The following is a 13,676-nucleotide window of genomic DNA, read 5'->3' as shown; positions in this document are numbered from 1 at the left end:
AAAAATGTAAGTAATATTTAATATGACAATTTAAATATAAATAAGTAACAGGAAGGAATACCAGTTTGTAAAACTAAGTCTGTTTTTCTTTTGTTCAATATCTCACTTGTCCTATCTCGTGTACTTACCAAGGTCATTGGCACATTGGCGACTACGATTAGGTTAGTCGCGTTCGAGCTACTCGCCGTTGTTCCGTTTGTCCGTCCGCCACGTAAATATAATATAATCTTAAATTGTTAAATTAAATATTTCAATATGATGTATAAAAAAAATATTGTTTTTCTCAATTTTGATGACATATAATATAACAATGATCGCTTTTTTGATAGCGCTTATAGTATTAAATTTTAAATTAATTCATTCTGTATAATGATTAAAAAAATATGATCTCAGTACAAAATATCGAGTATGAATATTTATTTTATAATACAATACGTGTAAATTATTCATATTATGTCAAATAATAAAATTATAAACTAAAATCGTGTGTGCTTAATTAGTCGATTAAAATGTTTTGTATAAATAATGTAATTACGATTTTTTGAGGTAAGTAATAACATATTACCTATAAATTATAATAGGTACTTATATTATAATCTAATAAGAACATACTATTTATTCGTTAAAATTCATAACACGGTAAAAACTCAATTACAATTTTGATTTTTGAGTGGAGTAACAATATTATATAGATATAGAAATGAAAAATATTGTATATTATCCACTAACTTGTTTGTTTGAAATGTTTGAATACATTTGTATTGTTACTACAACTATTCTTAGTTGTTTACTACATTCAGTTATGTACAATAACTGCGCACAATTTGAGTTAGATTATTTGAATAATAATCTAATATGATTGTATATTAGATTGTACATTTTCTTTCTTAATAAAAAAAAAAAATTGTAGATATTTTGTATATTATTATTATAATGCTATATAATTAGGTACTTTTAAACTGTATCTTTTTATGACCGAACTTTAAGTACCTAACACATTATAAGTAATAACAGTTCATTTTCATATTTAAATAAATCTTAACAAGATTAAGTACAGGTAAATTAAACATTGATAATATTAATCACTATTAATAGAACAACTATTAATGTGTACTTAAATGGGAATGATACAGCAATGGGTAATAAATAAAATATAATCAAATGTAGATATCCATATAGGTAGGTGACAAGTGTATAAATAAAGCTATTATAATATGTATTATGTATATTGATTTTACAAAGTTGTAAAGATTCTAGATACTTAACAACTTAACTCTTAACTATGGTATAATAATACTATCTCCACAGGGCCGGGGTGATAAAAATTAAAAAATAGATAATCTTAACCTTTATTTTAGAAACGTATGACTTGATAATACATTTAATATAGGTAATTAAGGTTTTGAACCTAATCATTTTCAAAATCTGCGAAAAAAATTGTATTCGTGATTGTTTACATTTTAGAAATTACCTGTTCTATATTATAAACATATTATACAAATACACATATAATTGAGAAAATATAAAAAGTAATTTTGATTTAATTTTAGGTTTACACTTTTATTTACAGAGGTATTCTACTATAAAATAATTTTAATTATTACCCTTTTGTACCGTACATTAATTATTCAGATTTAAAATTACTTAAAATACTTCCGGATAAAATAACATCTATACACTACTACATGTAGTACAATAAAGATAAACAACAATTAGCAGAATCAAATAATTCTAAATTCAATATAATATAGTATATACCATTCACACATGTATACTTATTAGCATTGACCATGATTTTACTGGTTTCGGTAACTTTGAGTTCAAAAATTAAAACATATCTACTGGATATTGGCCTTGAATACAACTTTAAGTACATAACATTTTCATATTTCCGGATTTTTTATTCAACGATATTGCATATTTAATAAATATGACAGTCACGAAAACATTTCTCATTTCGTTTTCAGCACAATTTTTCCACAATACCAATGAAGTATCCATATCATTAATTAATTGATTTTGTCTAAAGATTATTATAACCTCATAGCACAAACAGTTGGCCAATGAGTAGTTTACAACGTAAATAATTGAATATATACCTATAAAATACCGTGATATGTGTATATATAATATATATGTCGTGTACTAGTGTCAGCTCTTAAGAACTTTTCAAAACAAATATAGATTACGTAAATTCAGAAGAAATTGGCTATTCCATACTAAATAGAACAACGTTTGTAATATTAATAAACAACACATCTAATAAATTATTACGGATAAAACAAAAGGAAAAATCGGGTAACGTGCTGTATAGGCTATACAGCACGTTCCCCGACATTAAAGCAATCATTGAAGTCACACAATGAATGTGTTAAATTTGAATTCTGTAATAAATCATTGCATAATAATTTTTTTTTATTATTTACACAATAATATAATATACAGTCTGTTCAATTATGCACAATTAGAATATTTGATATAAGGGTTACAATAATACATGAGTACATGAGTAAGAAGCCACCCACTAATGGCACTTGACTGGAAATTGTATGAAACTAGCTATATTTATATTATATACTGATTCTTCTTCTTTTTTTTTTTTTTTTTTGATATTAGTTCCCTAGCAAGTCACGTCACCAGCTCCTTTTTAATCGACGCTTGGGGTTGTCAGGTAATGTTTGGGTGGATGGATTTTTAATGAGTGGGTTTTGGTGTGTTTGCAGCCGGGCATGAAATATTTTGTAGAAACGTATAGCTTTTTCTGTCACGGTTTTAATTGACTGCAGGTCACAGGTCATTATGTATAGTGTAATTCGAAACAAAGGGTAGAGCATTAGTAATTTTCCGAAGAGCAATATTCTGAAATTGTTGAATTTTATTAGTATTGGACGCTTTTGCTGTACCCCATAGTTGAAGACCATATGTCCATAAAGGTTTGAGTAATGTTTTATACATAAGAACTTTAATTTTTAAACTGGAGTGTTTGTTATTTGTAAGTAGCGTTCGCAGTCTGTGAAGACGGGCGTTTAAGGCAAGTCTTTTTATACGGATATGGCTATTCCAAGTGAGGCGCTTATCCAAGTTAAGTCCAAGATATCTAACTGAGTCAGATGTGGGGATAAGTATGTTATTTAAATAGACATTAGGACAAATGGAATGGCATAAAGTGAATGTTGTATGTACTGACTTATTGGGATTAGGTTTAATGTGCCAATCAGTGTACCATTCAGACATTTGGTTAAGATGAGTTTGAAGATTTGTTGAGGCCGTAATAGGGTTTTTGTCAAATGATATGATGGCTTTGTCATCCACATAATCAGCTACAATAGCATTTTGGGAAATAGGCTTATCAGAAGTGTAGATGCATAATATATGAAAAACGAAACTGATCTTTGATGGCCTATCAGCGTACATTACCAAGTATCTATATACCTATATGAGTATTTATAATGCTATTTTGAATTTCTTTTGCAATTAGTAAAAAGATAGATTTAATTTATTAAAAATGTTTTGGTATTGCGGTGCTACACCTGCAGCATCACAATTACGCCATTTCTTGATTTATGGTACAGTTAAAAAAATAATAATTGTGACTATATATTTTCGACATTTTATTTTCAAGCTCTTTTAATGAAAATACGATAATTTAATTATAAATACATTAATTATATACATTTAAAAAAATTCAAGTATCTTTAAATAGCACAGTAAGAGCTAAAATCTAGTAACTAATATAAACATTTGGAAAAAAGTTAAGGTGCGGTTTTCCATTTTTGAGTTACAGGAAAACTTGTTTTGCAAACTCCAATCCAAAATCTAATAAACCTTTAGGAAAATAACGCGATAGATATATTAAATGTATAAGCAATTTTAAATGTAAATTCATAAGTTAAACAAATCTTATTATGAGTAAAAATGCCAATTTTTCCCTAATTTTAGATCTAATAATTGATTTTATAATAATGTATGTTTTTCCCCCAAGTATTTTGAAAAATACTGTTAATTTTTTATTGTGACCAGTTCTAACCAGATCTAATGGTGAAAACACCAAAAACCACTCTGGGAATAAAATATTTAATTATTTTCACTGCTCTGAAAAGTGATTACAAAGAAGAAAAAGAAAAAGTATGACACACACACACACACACACATCATCATCATAAATAAACCAATACATTAATCACTATGTAGGTACGCTAAGAAAATACGTTTTTGTGACCTTCATTTTTATGTTTATTCATACTAAATAATATATTTATTTAAGTCACTACTCGTCAAATATATACTGGAACATTGAATATTTTTACTAATTATTAATTTAATACGAAATTTCAAACAATGCTCCATGTGTTTAAACAAGTAAATATATTTTGATTATTTTTATAAATGTTGATTTGTGTTTTATACATTTAGATAATTGCATTACACCATGATATTAAGTTAATGCGTTACTGGTTGGTGATGCCAGTCAAAAAAGTCATCAATTTCCTGAATAATACACGTGATTTGAGACTGTTGAAGATGGTATCCACTTCCATTTCCTTGGATAGGAGGTCGTACTCTGAGATAAAACTACCGAAGACAAAAGTAATAAATGAGGTAAGACACAGGAAGTTTGAACCAATTAAACATTTTATTTTTACTTTAAACATGCTAAACTGGATTTAGTGCAAACGATAGAACCTTGAACCATTCCAATGATTCATACGATAAACCAGTTTCTAACAAATTTACCTATAAGCCCTGCCTTTTGCTTAGTATCTAATATCTATATATATAAATTTTTAAACACTTTTGAATATGATTTTTTTATCTAATATTTATCTATAATAGTTATTATTTATTATACAATTTAAGTATCACTAGTATCAGACACATATATAGGATTCACCTACCGGCCGAAATTTTTATGAAAATATTTTTCAATTATGTAACCAGCTATACTTACATTTAATTAGTACCTAATTTATATTGATTTTAATTTGAAACCTCTTTAAGCTAAATCATGAATTTTTAGAAAAACCTATGATAATTTTTATCAAATATTCATATTGACATATTTTAACAATCTAAAGTTTGTCATAAATTATAATTTGGCTATTTTTTTTTGATATTTTAAAATGTTTTTTCAGTATAGGTACCTACCTAAGTATGATCACATTTTAGTTTTTAGGTATGAAAAAACTCGAAATCTAATACTTTACCTCTTTAATTGTTATTTTTGAATTTGAAAAATATCAAAAATACGGTGACAGTAGTTTTTTCTTTTTTAATAGCGTTTGACATTTAAATTATTAAATGTTCAATTTTTATAACTAAGACTTGAATATACAAGTACCTAATATAATACACAGCACAGCAAATTATTTTTAATGTAAGAGCACACCGGCTTAAATGTATTATAGAGGATTTGGACTAGGTATTCCTAAAAAAATTAATCACCCCCCCAAGATGAGGTCCCAGATACGTGCCTGACATGTTTATTAGATTAATTTTAAACTGTTAATAGATACTAATTAAATATATGAGAACAATCATCAAGGTAATGGGTACAACAACTAATTTAATAAATATACTCATTTCATTTTCTTTTTTTACTTTAAAAAATGTTTTGAAAAAATTGCTATGGTTTAAACTATTTTACTCGCTACTTATATTTAAAGTATAAACTTTGATACCTACTTTAATAAACGTTTTTACCAATAAAATATCAGTATTTAAAAAATATATATATAGCACTAGTCTATAATTTATTTATTTTCAATAATTATTGATCAGAAAAGTTATTTAATTTGTCAGGTCTTTCTGTTAAACTTTGTATACTATCACAACAATATTGACAGTATAATTAATGTAAAGGCTAATAAACCATTTCCGCTCGCTCAGAAATTTTGTTTGTATTCAATGATTTATTATCGAATTAAAATTTAACTAAGCCTACTGTAGTCTGTATAAGGCAAAGAGGTAACCTACTACCCCTCATCTAGATTTTAAGCATCTGATTTTCAGACTGATAAATGTATTAATTTTTACAATGATGTGTGTAATGAACTTTTAGGGCATTGGCAATTATATGGCTATGATGAATTTATATGTTCATATGAATATTTTCCATACATATTAAGATTTTAAGAATATACGTAATTCTTTTTGAGGCATTTTGACAAAGTAGTCAAAATCACGAACATTTGAAAATTATTTTAAGATAGAAATTTTCTTTTTTTACCCAATATTTAAAAATTGAATACAAAAGACATATAGTTTTTCTACCTTTATAAAACAAAAAAATTTTTCCAAAAAGGGAATAAATCATATTTATAATTATTAATGACTATAAATTATAATGAACCAAAATCGATAAGTATACCGTATAGGTACCATAATATAATATACAAAAATATAAAAAAATACGCACATTATTAATCATTTTTCGTAAATAGAAAGTAATTAATTTTACAATTTTATTTTTTATGCAAATTATGTTTTTAATAACACACTACAAAATTTGCCGCTCCTCCACAAATTTTTCCGTTATAGACAGCTGCCTTCAATGCCTCATTAGGCAATGGTAATTCCACCTCTGAATATATGTAATATTTTTTTAATTATAACAACATAATTATAGTTGTTAAAAGAAATAAATAGTTTTAAATTTTGTCAAAATATGAACATCAACTAGGTATCTACAAAAATAATAAAATAATGCATAATATGTATTTTAACTTTTTGAAAATGATATAGGATAGCCCACTTAATAAGAACCTTATATAACATTTTTAAGCCATAATTATTGAAACAAAAATGTTATGATATTTTAATTAGGTATATAATAACAAGATGCAAATTTAGTGGTTTTAATTTTTAATTAATCTTGTCATCATTTTAACTTAAACCACTTAAAGTTGTAGGTACTAGAAATTAATTGCAAAGGCATAATTTTGCACTGTTGATAACATGTGTAATATCTAGTAATGTATAAGCACATGAACCTTTATAATACTTGTTTATAAAATAGATTTACTATGCAAATTAGTAAGTACTACTCATTTAAAATTATTTTATATAATATACAAGTTTATATTATCTCTTATATTATGTTGGTAAAATGCATATAATGTAGATTGCTGTCGAGGACAATATTTTTCAAATAACATATTAATATTTATGAACATAATTATTGTTCATTATTATTGTTAATTTAATGAAGTTTATTTTTTTTTTTTGTCTGAGTCATGTTTTGGTATGGAAAATTTGCTTCAATCTTCCACATTGATCTTAGGTCATTTTTATGTCAATTTTATATTCATAAGGTCATTTTCTTTAGGTTTTCTAGGTCATTACAACCTAGTCCTACACTACTAGCACAGATAGTAATATAAATATAATATAACACAAACTCTCCATATGAATATATGCTGATCCCGTCTCTTTTGCTCAAAGTTGTGTATCATATAATACAATAATTTATCATTGAATTTAAATTATTTACACATCCATTACAGTTACCTACTTAATGACTAAACTATTGACGAGGTACACTTGATAACAATAATACAGCAAAGCGAGTTCTCCTACTTTTAAAATTAGTTTGATAAATAATTTCAAAATGATTTTTATGTAGGTTCTGTTTTATTACTCAATCGTGAATTCATGATATTTTAGAATTTTTGGTTATTATGTTTATTCATAAAATATATTTACTTTTATGTAATTCATTTAAAGACATATGACTAATTAAAAATCCTTCAATCAATTAATATAATTGTTGTAAGTTTTCAAAGAAATTTTAATTCAAAATAAACTACCTAGCTACCTATCAATAAATAAACACAATAATAATTATAGTAAACAATTATTGTAGTATATTTTAAAATTTCATTATTAAGCTGATAATTAAATTAATAATTATTTTTAATTGTACATAATATACTTTAAGCATAAAGTGCATCACCATATTATGAACTATACAACTATTCTGAAATAAAAAAACCTAATTTATGTTACAGTTATACCTCTATTAATTGGTTTCCCCCCAAAAAATGTAGATATAGGTAATCACCACTACATAAGTCATTACATTTTTTTTTTTTTTTTTAATGTTTTTTTAGAGTTAAACTTTATGTCATCAAAAGCGAAAATTCATTGAAATTTCTGAAAGGGGCTAAATTTATTAAAAAAAATATTCTTTAAACAAATAATATGTTTATAAAAAGTCAAAACGATTTTTTAGGGGAGAGAGCTATTACAATATTTAAAAGCCTGCCCTCCCCTATTTCCAGTAACCATATTATCCCTTTAAATGCATGATATATGTGACGAACTTTTAACACACTTAAACACTGTGTCACTATAGTACACTATAGTACACTATAGTATTACATAAACGTCATAAACTCTAGATAATATTATTCGTTTTGATTTCCGCAGTGAAGAATAACACGCCGTAGTCTACTACTGAATTAATAAAATATCTAGGGAATTCACAACAACAAAAACAACTAATTATTGCTGTAGTAGTCGGTAATTGATAACCAGAAGCGTGGACATAATATTAGATACCTATTATACAAAAACACTCTTACGCTACGCATATATCATATTATCATGTACAACTTAGCTTGTCATAAACAACACAACAACAATAATAATCAACGCAGTATAATCGTTGTAATCAAGATTCATAATAATAATATTATGTGAAAATTTGACTTGGAATGAACGTGTATGCCTATTATATTATAACCGTATCGGTCGATTCTATAGTAATATTGGTATTTAGGCGCAAATCACAGGGGTGCTAAGGGTGCAATTTTTGGTGCTTAAGCCCCCCTAATATTTTTTGGTGATTTGCGCCTATGGTAATATAGGTAATATGTAGTTGTAAGTATGTAATATGATATTATAATATTATAGAACTCTATCTAATTATATATGCTGCAATTAGATATTATGTTGAGATGTGCCAGATATAATTTTACACGCGTACGGAACAATACTTATGTAGCTGAGGCCTGAAAAGATATGAAATGTTACAAAATATTATTGCTTAGGTAGGTCCTATAGGTATAAGTGCCTGTGTTTATCGATTCGACGATCGAATACCTACGCAACTATACGTGTACCATATTCAATTGATTCAAACACACGTATTAATATTATTAGCTAACGTTGCGCACGATGTTTACCATACCGTTTCGTAGCGTTTTACATGCAGTAGGTACCTCATATTATAACAATAATATAATAATATAATGAATGTTTAATAATAACACGTGTAGGTACGACGTGCGTGAGTGCAAATTGTCGGCGATTTTTCCACGCTACTGCTGCAACAGTATTATAATATAATCGCATATTATAGACATATTAATATATTATACGGTAGCCGAACGGGCGCGCGTGTATAAAAATCGGAAATAATTCGCGAGAAAACACGTGACGCGAAGGTTAAACGGAATCGCTTTAAACGCGGGTGGTTTGTAAAAAATATAATAATAATATTACCAAATAACAATGATATTATTATATTCCGCGGCGCCAATGGGGTCATCGCCGATGCATACGTTATTACTAGGTATATATTTTTATTTCAATATTATTATAATAATATGATGTGTGTGTACCTAGTACCTAAGAATACCGTGAATTGTACAACTATGCGTTGCATGCGCTCAGATAAGGCCTATAGGATACAATATAGGTAACGCGTTATACATGAGCACACGTAGGCGTATTATATCCGTATAATGTGATTTAATTTATTTTAGTTTTGTATTACTGTGAGAGTGTGCGTGTTTGTGTGTGTGTGTGTGTGTATATAGTAATGGTGTACATTATTATTTATTATATATTATACTATACGACCGCAAACCGTCTCGTTCCAATCCGCGTGCGCGACAATTTCCTGGTTTGATCAACAATCAAGGTGAACGACTCAATAATAATACTAAAATAGACTCTTAGTTTTTTTTTTCATTATTTCTCGTTATATTTTCTTTGGGACATTCTGTCGATTGACCCGCACGCTAGGCTCGCCAGTACGATCCGGAGTGCGTTTAACGACTATCATCTTTGGTCTTATATTATAATATTACAGTACTCTTCCGCGTCAGTATAACAGCACGCGTATTTCGAAAATATCTAAATCAAAATAAAATAATAACCATACACGATATCATATAGGATAATTTGCCGGCGTTAAGGTAAGCGAACATTTTAAATAATTTTCTTGTTTCCGATGTATATATATTTTAACGAATAATTTTATCGCCCACACTCAATTTAAATAAAATAAATATTTAGTCTTTTTAACATATATTAAAAGTAAACGGAATAGAAATAGAAGATACAATTTTAACATTTCATAAAATACATAGTATAGTTTTTTTTATAATTCTTTACATTACAAATTATAATTATTTATTTCTTTAATATTATAGAGCCTATAGGGCTATAGATATTAGGTATGAAATTTAAAAAATTATATTTTTATTTCAGTAAATTTATTGTATTAATACCAAATCAACTGTTTAAATAATATCTGTACTAGTACTATTACGTTTAACACGAATAATAATACATGTTTACACGTGTGTCAAATCATGATTAGTAGTTTCCAATTATACATTTATACCTATATAAAACAAAAAGTAATGAATAGAAGCACAAATGAACAATTCAAAACCACTGTAATCACTAAATGTTTACATAGAGAAGGTACCTACCGGGAGCGAACTGACGCAACTATTCGGCCGGATATATCTATATTTTGACCAGCCCTTAGCATTTTGTCATCACAAAATATAAAAAAAAGCGGGTAAGTGGATGTCGCTCTGCTGTACATTAGGGGGTGGGGTGGACCTCTGGTAAGTTAAATTTGAATGCAATGATAGGTATCATTGTATACGAAAAATGATTCTGAACGGAGACGGTTTATCTGTCTAGGATATAATATAAATTATTAAAAATTTTCAAATCTTAGATTTAAAAAGAAAATTGTTTATGTATTTCTAGCTTAAAATAATTTGCGAATTTTCGTGATTTTTACGTATGTTATCAAAATTCAAATTTTGAATGCTTTTAAAAAAAAATTGTGCATATATATTTCTTTTATTTTTCAACTGCTATTGTAAAAATATGATAGGAGCCTTGTATTAAATTTTCAAATCTTAGATTTAAAAAGAAAAACTTTTATGAATTTCTATCTAAGATAATTTTAATGTAATTTTTACGTATTAAGTCAATATTTGAACTTCAAATGCTAACAAAAAAAATTGTGCCTATGTATTCTTATAATTTTTTAAGCACTATAATAATAACTTATGAGGAACTTTTGATAGGGCCAAAAAAATTTTATCGACACTTCAAAAAAAAATTTCAGAAAAATTGAAAAATTCATTTGTCTATAAATATCTCAAAAAAAGTCAAAATATTTTGAAAATTAAATCATGTAAAGAAAATACCAATCTAAATAACTGGTAAAATTTTCAAGTATCTACGACTTATATTTTTTGAATAATAATAAATATTTAAAATCGTTATCGTTACGCTAATTCGTAAAAATTTAAAATTTAAAAGCACTTAAAATTTTTTCTATAATGATGCTTCGAGTTTTCTCTATAGCTACTTGAAGAAAAACTTATGGAAAACTTAGTGTAGTATTTTCAATCTTTAGTTATAAACACAAAAAATTTTATGATTTTTCAACTTCAAAATTACTTGCAAATTTTCACGTTTTCGACAGATTTCGTAAAAATTTGAACTATAATCGAAGTTTAGGAATAAAAATCGATAATTTCAGTGGTCTATAAATAATTCAAAAAAAGTCAAAATTTTTTGAAAATTAAACTGTATATAGATATCACTAACATAAACATTTAATGAAAATTTCAAGTATTTATAGTGATTAGTTTTTAAATTATAACCATATATAAAAATCGATTCGTTCTAAAACTGGTTTTGCGTAAAAATTCCCGTTTTTTTGTCATTTTATATTCTGAGTGGAGCGATGAAAGTATTGATTTTACCATGATGTGTTTTTTTTTTTGTGTGTCTGTCATCACGTTTTGGGGCAGTAAAAATGTTTCGATTTTTCACTTCACTACCTCGTTCGATCAGAAAGTGAATCTAGTTAGTACTTTGGGGGGTCAAAAGTAAAAGAATTTTAATACTTTTCTAAATAATCAAGAAAAACAAACTAAAAATTAAAGGAAAAACGGGAAATTTTACTCACACTCATTTTTCGACAAAATCGATTTTGGTTTTTGATGTAACTTTAAAATAAATGACCATAGATACATGAAATTTTCACCGAATGTTTATATAAGTATATTCTATACACCATGCAATTTTCAAAATATTTAGATTTGTATTGAGCTGTTTACTGACATTTTAATTTTTCAACTTTTTAGTTTTTTTTTCTATAAATATCGATAAAAATGTATTTGTTCGGAAGAAAAGCTTGAAAATTTATTATATGACTTCTAACACATTTTAACAATAGCAGTTGAAAAATAAAATAAATTCATAGTCACAATTTTTTTTTTACAAGCATTCAAAGTTTGAATTTTGACAAAATACGTAAAAATCACGAAAATTCACAAATTATTTTAAGCTAGAAATATCTAAGATTTAAAAGTTTAATACAAGATTCCTTACAAGTTATTCAATCTTTATCACAAATAAAAATTCCACCGGAAATTCAAATTAAATTTTTATGAGCATTTTAAATTTAAATTTTTACAACATTGGATTTTCACTTTTAGCGATTTCCTTATTTTGGTGTAACTCTAAAACAAATTATCACAGATACTTGAAATTTTGACTGAATGTTTATATAGGCATTTTATATATTTGATAAAATTTTCAAAATATTTAGATTTGTTTTGAGCTGTTTGCTGACATTTTAATTTTTCAACTTTTTTTAGTTTTTTTTCCTATAAATATCGATAAAAATTTATTTGTTCAAAAGAAAAGCTTGAAAATTTAATACAAGGCTTCTAACACATTTTAACAATTGCAGTTAAAAAATGTTAAAAATTCGTAGGCACGATTTTTTTTTATAAGCATTTAAAGTTCAAATTTTGACTAAATACATAAAAATTACGGCAATGTTCAAATTATCTTAGATAGAAATTCATAAAAGTTTTTCTTTTTAATTCTAAGATTTGAAAATTTAATACAAGGCTCCTAACATATTTTTACAATAGCAGTTGCAAAATAAAAGGAATACATAGTCACAATTTTTTTTTAAGCATTCAAAGTTTGAGTTTTGACAACATATTATGTAAAAATCACGAAAATACAGAAATTATTTTAAGCTAGAAATTCATAAAAAATTTTCTTTTTATACCTAAGATTTGAAAATTTAACACAAGGCTCAAAATATATTTTTACAATAAAAATTGAAAAATAAAAGAAATGCGTAGTCACAATTGTTTTTTTACAAGCATTCAAAGTTTGAATTTTGACAACATATGTAAAAATCACGAAAATTCGCAAATCATTTCAAACTAGAAATTCATAAAAAATTTTCTTTTTAAATCTAAGATTTGAAAATTTTTAATAATCTATAATATATCCTAGACAGATAAATCGTCTTCGCTCAGAATCGTTTTTCGTATACAATGATATAATATCATTGGATTCAAATTTAATTCCATCCATTACAGTAACCC

General features: G+C 26.2%; 1 protein-coding gene across 4 annotated transcripts in view; it reads left to right on the top strand.

Moving 5' to 3' along the window:
- Positions 1 to 407: 407 nt before the first annotated feature.
- Positions 408 to 13,676, top strand: part of LOC107162221 (vanin-like protein 1) — a 35,083-nt gene continuing 21,814 nt past the window's right edge. For 2 of the 4 annotated variants that reach the window (XM_015509026.2, XM_015509024.2), the window contains exon 1: positions 10,023 to 10,202. Coding sequence is in view for 2 of the 4 variants with exons in the window: in XM_089215619.1 (XP_089071745.1) it covers positions 4,444 to 4,599 (156 nt within the window). In the remaining 2 variants the exon portion in view is untranslated. Of the gene's footprint in view, positions 547 to 4,413; positions 4,600 to 10,022; positions 10,203 to 13,676 lie in introns of those variants that run through there. The other 2 variants (XM_089215619.1, XM_015509023.2) reach the window with 2 other exon arrangements.

The sequence above is a fragment of the Diuraphis noxia genome, unplaced genomic scaffold (assembly GCF_037042655.1).
Source record: "Diuraphis noxia isolate RWA-SAM2 unplaced genomic scaffold, SU_Dnox_SAM2 contig0001, whole genome shotgun sequence".
NCBI classification, from domain to species: Eukaryota; Metazoa; Arthropoda; class Insecta; order Hemiptera; family Aphididae; genus Diuraphis; species Diuraphis noxia.
Note: the sequence above shows the minus strand (reverse complement) of the source record. Positions and strands in the feature narration are given on the sequence as shown.